At 40.6% G+C, this 13,640-nt stretch overlaps 1 protein-coding gene and 1 long non-coding RNA gene across 5 annotated transcripts in view; both read right to left on the bottom strand.

The window, feature by feature from the left end:
* LOC148653566 (uncharacterized) overlaps window positions 1-13,640 on the bottom strand; it is a 154,290-nt gene that overhangs the window by 15,608 nt on the left and 125,042 nt on the right. The gene's annotated exons all lie outside the window — the stretch shown is intronic.
* The window catches only part of LOC148653565 (tau-tubulin kinase 2-like), a 57,309-nt gene that overhangs the window by 15,608 nt on the left and 28,061 nt on the right, over window positions 1-13,640 (bottom strand). For 2 of the 4 annotated variants that reach the window (XM_088648749.1, XM_088648750.1), the window contains exons 6-15: window positions 12,702-12,806; window positions 10,423-10,452; window positions 9,384-9,419; window positions 8,858-8,896; window positions 5,946-6,011; window positions 3,612-3,704; window positions 3,212-3,337; window positions 2,654-2,811; window positions 669-873; window positions 60-268 (exon numbers count right to left, since the gene is read on the bottom strand). In XM_088648749.1, coding sequence (XP_088504875.1) covers window positions 60-268; window positions 669-873; window positions 2,654-2,811; window positions 3,212-3,337; window positions 3,612-3,704; window positions 5,946-6,011; window positions 8,858-8,896; window positions 9,384-9,419; window positions 10,423-10,452; window positions 12,702-12,806 — 1,067 coding nt within the window. Of the gene's footprint in view, window positions 1-59; window positions 269-668; window positions 874-2,653; window positions 2,812-3,211; window positions 3,338-3,611; window positions 3,705-5,945; window positions 6,012-8,722; window positions 8,822-8,857; window positions 8,897-9,383; window positions 9,420-10,422; window positions 10,453-12,701; window positions 12,807-13,640 lie in introns of those variants that run through there. The other 2 variants (XM_088648751.1, XM_088648752.1) reach the window with 2 other exon arrangements.

Here is a 13,640-nt window from a genome sequence, read left to right on the forward strand (position 1 = left end):
AGAGCAGCAAGCCGGGTCTAATCTGGACTCGGTACAGTGAGGTACTGTGTGACACACACCAGGCTTCGAGGAAGCGCTCCGTGTTGGGTTTGGGCTCCAGGGTCAGCCTCCTCTCCAGCTCGAAGCTGTGGATGGACCGCAGCTTCCTCAGCAGGGGTGGGTCCGACTGGGCCGTCTCCGAGCGCACCCTGACAGGAGACCCTAGGCTGGGCCCGGCATATGGGCTGTGGTTCCCCTGGTTCTGACTGTTTTCCTCCTCAGTCTCGACCTGATCAGAGCAAAACAACCAAGGTGTGTCAGAATATTGATCTGTTCTTAGACTCGCTGAGCAAGACAAGCAATCCAGGTTACTGTCCTTATCTGTACAAGACAATTAAAGAGAGGCACTAAAAAGAGTCACATTAAGTGTTAGTCCATTTTTGTGCTTATTAGTGCTGTGAACATTGAAACTAAAGGAAATTTACTCACTTGCATGATTTCAGTGAAATCAAGAAATGTCAATAACGACTTAATGCACCTGTTCTGGTCCGTGTGCAGCCACCTGTTTGAGTAACTTGTCTCCAAGGTGGCGTTCTCCTCATATTAGGCCCAGAGAGTGCTAGACCCCCTTCTGCACGCTTGGAGTGCAGAACCTGGCTGCCCTGGAGCGACAGAGGGGCCAGACTCACCTTCCACCCCGCTGTTTTCACCCGGTTGCGGTTCCGGTCCAGCTCCTCCCAGACGTCAGGCTCCTGTGGGCGGCGCGGCAGCCCTGGCGAGCCGGGCAGGGCCTTGTCCAGACCATTCTCCCCGTCACTCAGTTGCTCGTCCTGTAGCACCTCATCGGTGTTCTCTTTCATGAGGTCTCCCGGCATCAGAGAAGCGTTGGCCATGCTGCAGGAAACCACAGTAACACAGCGTTATTCAACACCACCTTCTTTAAACACCAGGGTAGGTAGACAGTTGTGTATGTAACAGTGTTAATAGAGAGAGAATTCTGTTTGCTGTAGAGCCTAGTTGTACTTGAGTGACACCAGTGTTGTTTTCTCTACCAGCTCTTCCACAGAACACTTTCCGAAACGTATGAGAGGAAATTTCTTGAAGAACTCCAGAGGTAGCTCGTCAAGAAAGAGGATTCTTTAATGCAAGTCTAAACTTTAATATTAAGTCCTCATTGCCATGTATCACAGAAACACAGAAGAGGAAAAAAAAAAGATTGATTAGTTGAAAAAATTACCTGTTTTGCATTATTTATGGTAATTCATTTAACAAACTCCCATTAATAATTTAGGTGCTTGAGTTCTTTTATGAATGAGACAAAATTATCAGTAACAGTTCAGAACAGCTCTCCCCATGATCAAATAATTATTGTTTTACAACAGCATAATTTTTCAAATGTTTCTTTTATATACCAGACAGCAAGGTTTTGTTGGTGGGTGACAAGTTTCTATTTCAAAGCATATGCACAGCGTGTAGGATGTTTGTAAAAAACACCATTCTTTTAATTTAGTACTCAATTCACAGCGCACAGAAATATCAAGTGAAAACTAGTCAGAATCAGCATTTAGAGAAGATAAATATCCATATATATTAGTTCTGTAAAGGAGATGTTAACTGTGTACTGCACCTAGAGTACGATGCATGTAACAGGTTCTCAAATGCAAAGAAAAACTAACTCTTCCATATGCTTTCTGAAACCTTTGAAAATAAAGATGTTTTAACATCTGTTATGAAGTAAAATGGCAGTAATATCCTTACAAAATATATGAACATTCAGTTGCCACAAGTGGATATACCAATGTATCACACAGTAGATCTTCCTTTTTTTCCTTACACCACCTTAAACAAATCTAAGTTTTTGGAATGACTGAACTTCATGGTTTTCTACAGTGACACTGATTCTTTATATTACAAACATTAAATATTTCATCAGTGGAAAGCAGACAGCAAGCAAAAAATATAGGAGCTGGTTACCAAGGAACAAAGACAGATTAATTCCACACTGAAAAGCTCAAGGAAAGATGAATAAGACAACTTCTTAGTGAAGCCCTCTTACAGGTGTGAGTTTCACTTCCTCTGAGTTATCAAGTTAATCTGATAACAATGCGGCTTGCTGGTGGTCACTAACAGCACAGGATTTATCATGCTGACTGCACTGCCTATTAGTTTCAAATGTGATTGGTATTTGTTATGCTTCTTTTAATATAGTGTCTGGCAAAACAAAATTAAACATGTAATCAAATGCATATGACAATTGTTTGATTATATTGTGTGAACATAATGCTGGAGAGCTCAGAATATTACTCAAATGCACATGGTATGTCTTCTAACACACCACCCCTGCTAAATGAATCACAAAGGGGAGATACAATTCTTTCAAATCTTCAATTCACTGTAATGATTTCAGTTTCACTTGCCAGCAGCCCCCCTGAGTACTGATGTCTTCAGATGCCAGCTGAGGAAAGGCTGCTTCTACAAATCCGTCTCCATTACTACAGCAGTGTCAAAGACAGGACTAGCACAGTGGAATACTAGTTTCATGAAGTGCAATTGTATGGAGGCAAGAGACAAATTATGCCCCTTCAAATACCTTTACAACACAGATCATGAGGAACCTGTAGAAATTCCTCTATCCTTCCAGCTGCTGTCAGTCTGGGAAGCGACTGGTACATACCCCAGCTGTGCAGGAGTGAGACGGGTGTGCTGCTGAGGTGTGTTAGATGTGGTGGCAATCGTCAGTGTGCCATCCAAGCCAGTCCTCTCCCAGTCATAGGGGTCATTCTCCACCACACCAAAGGTCCTCATGCTGTTCTCAAACACCGACATCAGCAGCTGCAGAGACAGAGAACAGCCATTAGGCATGCATTACCCAGCACTGACACACAAACAGGGCGCATCATCAGTAGAGTATACAAAAGCATAGGAATGTAGGTAGACAGACAGGCAGTAATGTGGAGAAATGGTTAGGGTTCTGGGCTCATAATTAGCAGGCTGTGGGTTCATATCCCAGGTGGGACACTGTTGTATCCTTGAGCTTCATTTAATTTGCTCTAGTAAAATGCCCATGATTGGATGCAAATGTAAGTTTCATTGGATACAAGTGTAAGCAAATTAATTTAGTAATTTGTGATAATTAGATGAGCAGACAGATGCATAGATATACTTTACAGTACTTTAAAAAAAAACCACAGCACACATGGAATTCTAACCTACAAAGGTCTTGAGGACCCACCTGGTAATCAGGTTTGGTGAAGTAGTCCAGGCTGCAGATGTGATCGAGGAAGATGCTGAACTCTGGAGGAAGATGCTTCAGCATAAGCCTGTGGTCATAGGTTTCTTTCAGCTTCCCCACCTGCTCCTGTAAGGGACAGTAGGAACATGGCATCAGTAAATACCAGCATAAGCAATTAAGAACATCACGACAGTTACAAATAAGCAAAGTCACTCCACAGGGAACACAGCTTTAGAATATGTAAGTGCTTCCTATTTCCAGGCCTAACTGCACTTGTTCTTGTACATTCATGCTTTCAAAACACAAGATGTCCGCTTAAACCCTTTTATGATGCGTTTCTAGTAATTCACTTTTTACCAGACTGGTGCTTTTAAATTGATAGAACACAAAATGATCAAACCTTATCTTTGATCTTCCTCCAGGGTAACTGACCAATCATAAATTCCACCAGCATGTAGAAGAGGGACCAGAGGTCATCATGGCGCCCCATCTCCTACAGGTACATAGGACACAGGAAATGTATGCTCAGTACAGCACAGCCTTCACCATTTCCTCTGGAGCATCACAGAAGAAAGGAAAAAGGTTACAGTTCGATAGCTATTGTTTCGCGAATGGAGTCTTAAAGGATCCTAGAATCCACCTGGTTTTAGAAGATTGTGTTGGTGAATATGCCTACACACTTCATGACCGAATGATGTAAGATGAACATAAAACATAAGAGAAAAGCCCATTCTGTTCATGTAGCCAGTTTGGCAGGTAGTAGCTTTAAAGATGCCAGGATATCAGCTTCAACAACATAGCTGGGCAGCATATTCCTGACCTCCACAGCCCTTGTGTAAAGACATGATTTTAAATTTAAGAGTTAAATGGACAGCATCTACTTATGTCTGCTCCTTTGTGTTTACTGTTCATTCTGAAGAAACCTGTATCAGGTCCTCTCAGTCTTCTCAACTGAAGACTAAAAGGTTTCAATTTCTTCAGCCTGTCAGTGTAGGAAATTCAAAAGGACCCATGTAAATCTCTATTCAAATCATAAACTTATGCACGCTATAGAGTAAAGAATAAAACACAAATACATAAGAAAAATAAATGTTAAGACACCATTCAGCCCATTATGTCTCCCTATTATGCAATTAAGTTTAGTATCTTAGTAATCTATCAATTTTATTTTCAAGTTCATAGTTATTATATTTATATACTGGTATATGGTATAACGAAATGCTGTTTAGCTAGCTCTCTGATGGTAGATAGCACAAAAAACAACAGTACAATTGTGAAAGAAAAGAAAGACGGAGACAACAGGCAATGTGCAAAACAACAGTTGTGCAAAATCATAGCTCAACAGAATGAAATAAAGGATACAAAATGATACGGAGTGGACGTCTCGACATGTGAGGCAGAAGTAGATTTCAATGTGCATTTGAATTTTGATAGAGAAGACACCATAAGGGTTCAGATCATAGGTGAGAGGCTGCTGGCAGTTTAATCGTTTGATAGTGCGGGGCTAAAAACTGTCTCTGAGTCTGGTAGTCCGGGCACAAATGCTCCGGTACCGTTTTCCAGATGGTAGAGGGTCAAACAGTCTGTAGCTGGGGTATGTGGGGTCTTTGATGATGCTTAAAGCTTTTCTCAAGCACCGTCTGTCATAAATGTCCTGGATGGATAAGAGAGCAACCCCAGTGATGGACTGGGCAGCTTTCACCACCCGCTGTTGGGCTTTGCGGTCAGCAATACTGCAGTTGCCATACCACACTATGATGCAACCTGTCAGTATGCTTTCTGTAGTGCATAAGTAAAGGTAAGTGAGGATCTGGGGAGATATCTTAGCCTTTTTTAACCGTCTTAGGAAGTACAGGCACTGCTGCACTTTCTTAATCAGACAAGTGGCATTGAGAGACCATGTAAAATCCTCGGTGATATGGACACCAAGGAATTTGAAGTTACTGACCCTTTCCACTTCAGTCCCATTGATGTATAAGCGTTTTGCAGTTCTCTGAAATCAACTATCAGCTCCTTGGTTTTGCTGACATTGAGGGTGAGGTTGTTGTCTTCACACCACATTGTAATGAGATTGACATCCTCCCTGTAGGCCCTCTCATTATTGTCTGTGATCAGACCTACAACTGTGGTTTCATCAGCAAACTTGATGGAGTTGGCTGTTTTTTTGCAAAAAAACTGGTAACTTACTGACCTCAAGTATGTTTCTGGTTTTGTCCTACAGTTCTGTGCACAATTTCAAATAATATCACTCCCTCTTGTTTATTTCCTTTTAACATATGGAAAATCTTATTCAAGGTGAGAAGTCATGTTCTACTTAGACTGAAAAAAGCTCCTAAGATCCTTCAATGTACTGTAAACTCATAACAGATATTGAGAGCCCTAAACGGAGTCTTCCGGCTCTTTTCTACATTGTATGGGTCCTATATGCATTTTGTATCATATGCAGCATACGCAGTGTTTAGTTTTCCAGATTATAGTCTAATAATCACAAAGTAATTTAGAGCAATCAGACAATTTCATCATAACCAGTCATGTTACTAAAATAATGAGACTTCAGAAAAGCATTTCCACATTGACATCCAACTTCCCAGCAAAACTAAGTGAAAATGTCTTGGGGTTTTTTTAATGAGATTTTCAAAGATGTCAACACTGGATTTTTAAGCAGTTTAGTCCTTGGCATCAGGAGTGTAGGCAGAAATTCACTGAAAACGGGAACACAAGGGCCACTACATACCTTATTCTTGTGCGCATTGACGGAGGCGTACCGCACTGTTCCTCTGAACCCTGCCACAGGCCGAGGCTGCAAGACAAAGAGCCAGTCTATCAACATCCCTCTATCCAGAACCCATCAGGCGAGGCCAACATAAAGCCCTTGTTTTTCAGCACGTGATTCGTCAATAACAGGGTGTCCTAGCAAAACCAAGAAAAAATCATGCATACTGACGCATCTTCAGCAGATTATGTATGATTCCTCGTGACTAGGACTTGATTAGGATTGTTATTTTGATAGGCCACTTTTATTCCAAGGAGGTTCACATCCTTAGATGTTTACCAGAGAACTTGCTTCCTTTTTTCTTCAAGAAGGACATGGTAATTCATTTTGCAGAAATATGGTAGCTATCTAGTTTGTATATAGGAGGTAAAATCTGCCATTACTGAGGCAGAGGCAAAACATATAAAGATTTTCATCATCCTCCATTGCTAACAGGTTAAACGGCACCATATTGAAAAAGCCATGACATCAAGCTGATGAGGCAATTACACTGTACGACTGTTGATTTGCCGAGTCTAAGGTCAATGGGAACATTTGTCACAGCTGGGAAGGAAGAACAAACCTCTGGAAACCCCCAGGGTTAACTTCAGAGCAGTTTGCTATTGTGTGCAAACAGTGCCCCTGGGGAAATGTGCTTGCTACTGCCCAGGGATTTGCATGCTTAAACCTACTGGATAAAAATACACTAGAGACATTCCTAGCTATTTTGTTCCTAGAGTCCAAGCCTAATGACATCTTAGGCTTGGATTAATTTTTACAGATTTTTGTAAGTACATCAAAGACAAGTGTAAATGTTTTTTTTTACATTAGGCCGAACACGGGTTTGGGTGCTAGATTTCAACTGCAATCTGTTTGAATAATAAATTTCCTTATTATCTGACAAACATTTCCAATTTTGTTGCATCTTCTAAGAATTAGAAAGGGCTGTGAGCATAGTGAACCCTCTACAGCAGAAATAGCAAACCTTTCACAAGTTATGAACAAATTCTGTAAGCAGAAAGTGCAATTGAAAGCCCATGAGTCTCCAGTGAAAATATTTCATTATTAACAGAACGTGGGCAGAGCCTTTTTCTGTCTGAAAACATACTGACTTTTATGCCTGTTTCTATTCATGTAAATTCCCCCGAGGAGCAGAGTCAGGAGAATTATGCATTTGACGGCAAAACCGCGAGAGGAAGACACTGAAATCTGGCCATCATGCTCCTGTGTTATCCAGAGCAAAAGACATTCCATTTGGAGCTCTACATCGGCACTGCAGCAAAGCGCTATCCAATCCAGGCAGCCAGCCCCCACTATTCAAACACTAACACTGCACTCGGGAAAAGCTGATTTATTATTACTCCTGTTTCACATATCACAGTGCAGGTTCTGAATATGCATAGAGTTGTGAGCAAATAAAATACTAAGTAAACAGCACGTTGGCTCTAAACCTCAAGCGCCATCTCAGAATGCTGCTTCCACTGAAACTATCAAATTGCTCATCTCCGATTGTTAAAAGCATGAATAATGCCCCTCTTATAATTGTTCAATGACATGTTACTCATAGGTAATGTAGACAGACAAAAATAACAATGGTCACTTAAACCAGAAGAAAACCACTTAACTTGAGAGAGGATTTTAAGGCTGAGATAATCAGAATACAAACCAGTGTTCTTAAGTTACATAAACCTCCAACCACTTTCTTCTACAATTCATGCAATTTTGGCAGCATTACTCTAAAACCAACCAGATCTGACAGAGATGTTCAAATACACAATCTTTACACCACCTACTACTGTACAGGTGCTCCTCACATAGGATTTCCCCAGAGAAACAGCTCATTCTGCATTCCCTCCCCAACGTGCGCAGAAGAACAGAACTGGTCAGACTCTGCTCCTTGGAGACAGGAGATTGCACTTTCCCTTGAACACCACACCCATCCATTAACCTGCATGTCTAACCCCCACTTACGCTACCTATTCTCAAAGAAAAACATTGCATGCTAATTGTAAAATTAATTGTTTAATAATGCATATCTTGTATGAATACACCCTGTTACTATGTTTCAAATGTGATTTTCTTCCGATAGACTGCAGTGCAAGATGTAGGAGGTCTGCTTCATTGGACACAAATGATGTGTTAGGCCTCCAAATATGCCTCTGCAGTTTAAGACTAATTACTGCCTATCTCTAGTTGAGCTTTCTATTGGAAATTCTTCTTGGACCTGAATTGATTTCCAGGGACGTCCAAATAAGCCTGAGAAATATTGTACATTTTTATAATAGCCAGGCCACATTCCTAGATTTCAAATGAACTGGAAAAATCTCAAAATGAATTTAACAGTTTGTTGCTTGCTGTTGTTATGCTTTAAAATTTCTTATTTGTTAACAAGTTCATGTTGTGTTAAATGTATTACGTATTGTACACATGTATTGTGCTATGTTTTCTACTGCCTGTAAAGCAAATTTCCCAAATCTGGAACAATAAAGGAAGTTCCTTTATTAAGTAAGTTGCTGTAAACCCCACTCCTCTCCAATTCTAAACTCTGCACTTCTCGATAGATGTATTAATTACCGATTAAGGTCCATTCAAGAGGCTGTTGCATTTATCATGTCAACATTTTTAATGTGTCAATTAAAAAAAAAACGGATGTACCAATGCACACAAAATAATCAAACCTCACCATGTCATTTATCCAACCCACTATATATAAAATCAATGAGGAGCTCTGCTAGACTGCACTTAAACAAAATTCTTACCTCTGGACACAAGCTGTCTCTGCCTTCCCTGATCTCTCCCTGTCAATATAGCATACACTGTAACACTTGCATTTTTATAATATCTGTTACATGATAATTACAAATTTAACTACTGCACTTAAACAAAATTCTTACCTCTGGACACAAGCTGTCTCTGCCTTCCCTGATCTCTCCCTGTCAATATAGCATACACTGTAACACTTGCATTTTTATAATATCTGTTACATGATAATTACAAATTTAACTACAACTGTAAAATGAACAGTGCTGATCAGGAAAGAAGTGTGCTCAAATGTTTGTTTCCAATGATCTCAACATAACTAAACAGATCTCCTACTTGACTGATCACAATTAAATTGTTCCAAGTCTCTAGAAACTAAGAAAAATCAAAACTAACTCTTACTGCACCACTGCTGACCCTTACTGTACATCCTTTTCTTCTATTTTAAGAATCCTAAGTCATGAATTTTACAATTACTTTGTGTGATTTTTTTAACATGAATACATCTATAATTCCTTCACTGCTCACATGGTAAAACAGTCAGTGAAGGGACTTCAAAGAGCTCTGTTTGACGGGTTAATGCTTTTTAGTAATCCGAGTTGCTGTGTGAACCTCAGTCCAAAACTGATTTTTTCCAATGACTGACACATTCTCTCTTACCTCAGACATGTCATCTCCATGGTCACTGATCTCTCTCTCTTAAAACAGCGTCTGTCATTCTTAGCAATATCTAAATATTTGCTCCTTTCATAGAAATGTTGTAAGAATCTGTTATGCAAATCTGAAACCATATTCTTAAAAGTATTTTACTATACCTTTGTTACAGGAAAAGCAAACCAAGAATAAAGAACTACATACTGTAGCATCATTGAAGATTTTCCATCTACCACTATGCAAGTTCACATTGTTTTTTTAAAGAAGAAACAAGGTATACATTTCTTGTGGTGATAAATGCTTTATGTTTGATTGGGCCTTATTAATTTGTCCTGAAATACCTAGTAAGCATTATACCTAAGTCACATTACTTTCCTCCTGCACAGAACATGGCAGACAAGGACTCCTCTGGCAAAACTGTCAGGTTTCACGTTGCTATCTGCAGCAGGAGCAGCCACATTTAAATGCTGACAGGGGCAGACAACGTGGCTCGTGCTGAGATTGTGCTGTAGGGCAGGAAACCGCCGAGTGACAGCAGTGCAGAGAGACAAGGCTCGAGCCAGTTCAGTCACAGCACCACCCCTGGTTCTGTCAGCATCACTGTTTCCCAGATCCAGCTTTACTAGTCCAGAGTCCAGAACCACATCATTAACTGTTTGGGTAAATTTTTATTTTTTAACAGGTATGATTTACAGCTTCACGTCACATGCAATAGGCCTCTAGACTGCAAAACATCCGCAGCTACTGCATTCTCGAAGAAGACCCTTAAATCCAGCTCATCCACATGGAAGACCTGTGAAGGAACAGAGCCCCCTTCAGAATATCAAGTCCTAGATTCCGAGTTCACTATAAAAAATGCAAACACACACCTTGTCCTAACAGGAGCAATGTCCTGAGAAAGACCTGAACATAAGCCCTTTTGATACAGTCCATGAAACCCTCTAAAAAAGAATTAATGGTAAAACTTCTGACTTTCTTCAGGTTTGTGCTAAATGGGTTTCACTGTTGGTCCACAGATATTGAACTCCAACTATCCTAGTCTTACATGCGATAAACTGTCTTCACTGCCCTCTCCCTGTTGTTAAAATAACATTAGAAACAGTCATTCACTCACTTTCCTGCACACTTTCACTCTGAATTGTGTCCAAAACGGCAGATAATGTTACTGAATAAAATTCATTTCAGTGAACCAGCTCATACAGAGAATGACAATCTGGTCCAAGCAGCACAGAAAATAACCCTGATATACTGTAGATATACTAATACATAATAATCTATATTTTCACTCAATTCCTTATTGGGTACATGAATGCTATTTACATTTAAATGAGTTTGTTGAATGTTAAGAAATTTGTTGAATGTGATGACAAAATATTGAACTCTAGTCATGTGATTTCATAAAAAAATAGACAATCAGTGTATCATGCTTCAATTAAAAATGCCCACACGAGGTATTAAGAAACTGTATAAGTAACCTAAAAAGGCCAACAGCATGTTAATATCTCATGAAACACCAACAATAAAACAAGGAGCAAAATCAGGCCAGATTTTTAGTGGTGCACACACCGAAGATTGTGAATGCTTTTCTATTCTTCAACATTATCCAGTTCGCAGTGAATACCTTTCTATTCCTCAACAACAATTATGGCCGGAATAGTTACGGATGGTCCTGAAAACTCTGGGACGATTCCTTATTTAAATCACATCCTCTTATTCCTTAACTCTTCCTTTCAAGTGATCTTTTAAAATATGCTGTTTTAAAATATTCCAGTTAAACTGCAAAAGCTCATAAGGTATGGCAGAGAAGCAGCTGTGAGATGGATTGCAACAAGCTGATGTCATTGTTCTTAAGAGATAGGGATGAAATCAGAAAAGGCAGGGTCTCGGTAAGCTTCAGCACACTGTCCAAGTAAAATGTCATTAACAGGGATGTTGGGGTGGGGGGATACATGCAACATTGTTGATAGAAGATTTGAAATGCAGAAACATTCATCCCTCCATTGAGTAGACAGTATTGTGGCATTGAAGTAGACAGTATTGTGCTTTCCCTCTTATGCAATTCATCACGTTGTAGAGCCCTCTATTTAATCTGGCTGATGAAGATCCTTGTGCAGAAATCAATCTCAATAAGGACCCAAATTATTAACAGAAATTGTCACTCAGTGGTTTATATATAATTTAAAAGGCTATTTTCTTTTAAATGGTGGCAATGGCAGTTAGTGCTACCACCCCAGAGCTCCTGGGTTAGGATTCAATTCCAGAGAGAGGAGCCCACACTGTGTGGAGTTTGCACGTTTGCCCCCAGACTATGGGATTTTTTCCAAGTGCTCCAGTTTCGACCCACATACCACATCCACACTGACTTGCATCTGCTTACACTGCCATGTGCGTGTACGTGTAACGGCCATGTGATTGACTTGCTTCCTGGCGATCCCGAGTGTGTGGTCCCTGCTTGTGTCTCCCTACCTTGGGTTAGGCTTTGGTTCACTGAAACCAAACTTACTGAAAATGGATGTATGGTTGTATAAAAGCTGAATTTAAAATCTACAGACGCACCAGAAGCATTGACAGAGGGGGGCTACTATGCGAGTGAGAAAAGGGGAGTGAAACCTTCCTCTCTATTTCTATTCCTGGTGGAGATCTCCAGCATTAAGCAATTCTTTACCAGCTGTGCGTTTTTCCCTCAGACTCCCTCATTTATCAGTATTTATTAGCTGAATGTCGACATTACATGGGGAAAAAAATGCAATAGGTTCAGATTTCTACATTTTGAGTCTGGTTTTCTTCACTTTTTCCACCTACAACACGGTGAACTAGAGCAAGATCCAATAAAATAATTAGCTAGCTTGGGCAATCTTACTCTAAGCAGAAAAGATCAGGGAATCTGGGACCACCTTTTGCTCTTTTCAAATAGTCGATTCAAAGTTTTAAAACTAATTAGAAGATTCCTTTGTATTCCACACTTGTATCCTTTTGAGCAAAAAACATAAAAAATCCTCCTGCTGGTGGATGAAGAAGTCAGAGACAAAATAGTTGGACATGGCGAAAGGGAAAACATAAGAATCAATTAAATAATTGCTAACAGAACAGGATTGACTAGTACTAAGTACTGTGAAACAGCTACAAAGTCAAATGAAAGAAGCACATCCCTGTCTACAAGCCTGGCCTGGAACTACACGCCAGACAGCTCATGCAGGCTGAGTGCAGACAGTCATGCGGCAGCCTGATATTGATACCACACGCATCTCAGTTGGTTTACTCGATAGGACTGGTGAGTCAGAAGAGTTGCTCTGTAAAAACAGATAATAAGGCAAAAGGACTGACCGGTCTCACTTCTTGGGTGACGGTGGTAAACTGGCGTGCAAGGCCGAAGTCCAGCATGTAGCATTTCCTGTAGGTGCTGGAGAAACGGCCCATGGCAAAGTTGGACTGGAAGAGAGCACAGGAAATGGTCCGGTAATGTTCCCAGCCACTGCCGCTCCTTGAGCGTTACTGAGGTGACATGAAATTAACTCAAGAGCTAATTTTGCTAGCCTGCTGAAACAGACCTGCTGTTTGAGAGCACATCAATACATGTATCCATTCGAAACAGATGACCTCTAACCAAGGCATCTTAAAATATAAAACATTGAAAAATGAATGACAGCAAAATCAATGTGTTTAAAATATCTGCTATAAGTTTACATGTGATATGAATTGACAGGAGTGGGGGAATAAAGTGGACACTTCCACACTGTTCCAGCACTACACTAGGAGTCAAAGTCTTGCAAGCACACGTGTATAAGCCCAGTCTGAGCTCTACAATCCCGGGTTAGAGCCTGGGTTAAGTCTCTAGTCATTTGTGACTGGAATTCCCCCAGCACAATTGGCATGTTACATAGCGGCTGTGGCATGTGAAAAATGAGTAGCTGGATGGCGTGTGGGTTGGAGAAGTCTGATTGCACTTCTTCATTCTCTGTTGTGTGTGGTCACAGGAATCGTAGCTGACGCACAACTGGCGACTCCAACTTGAGTGAGCATAAAACATATTTGGCCGCACTAAATTTCTAAACAATTAGCTTCCAGCTTAATCAATTCTAAAATCGAGGTCTTGACTCTGTGGTCATTAAAAACCCAAGGGCATTTCTCAAAAAGGGTAGGGGTGTTACCCCGGCATCCTGGCCAAATTTCCCATTGGCCTTTACCAATCATGGCCTCCTAATTATCACCATCTCTGAATTGGCTGCATCACTCTCCTCTCTCCACTGATAGCTGGTGTGTGGG

This window comes from Lepisosteus platostomus, chromosome 10 (genome assembly GCF_059453375.1).
Source record: "Lepisosteus platostomus isolate fLepPlt1 chromosome 10, fLepPlt1.hap1, whole genome shotgun sequence".
Lineage (NCBI taxonomy): Eukaryota > Metazoa > Chordata > Actinopteri > Semionotiformes > Lepisosteidae > Lepisosteus > Lepisosteus platostomus.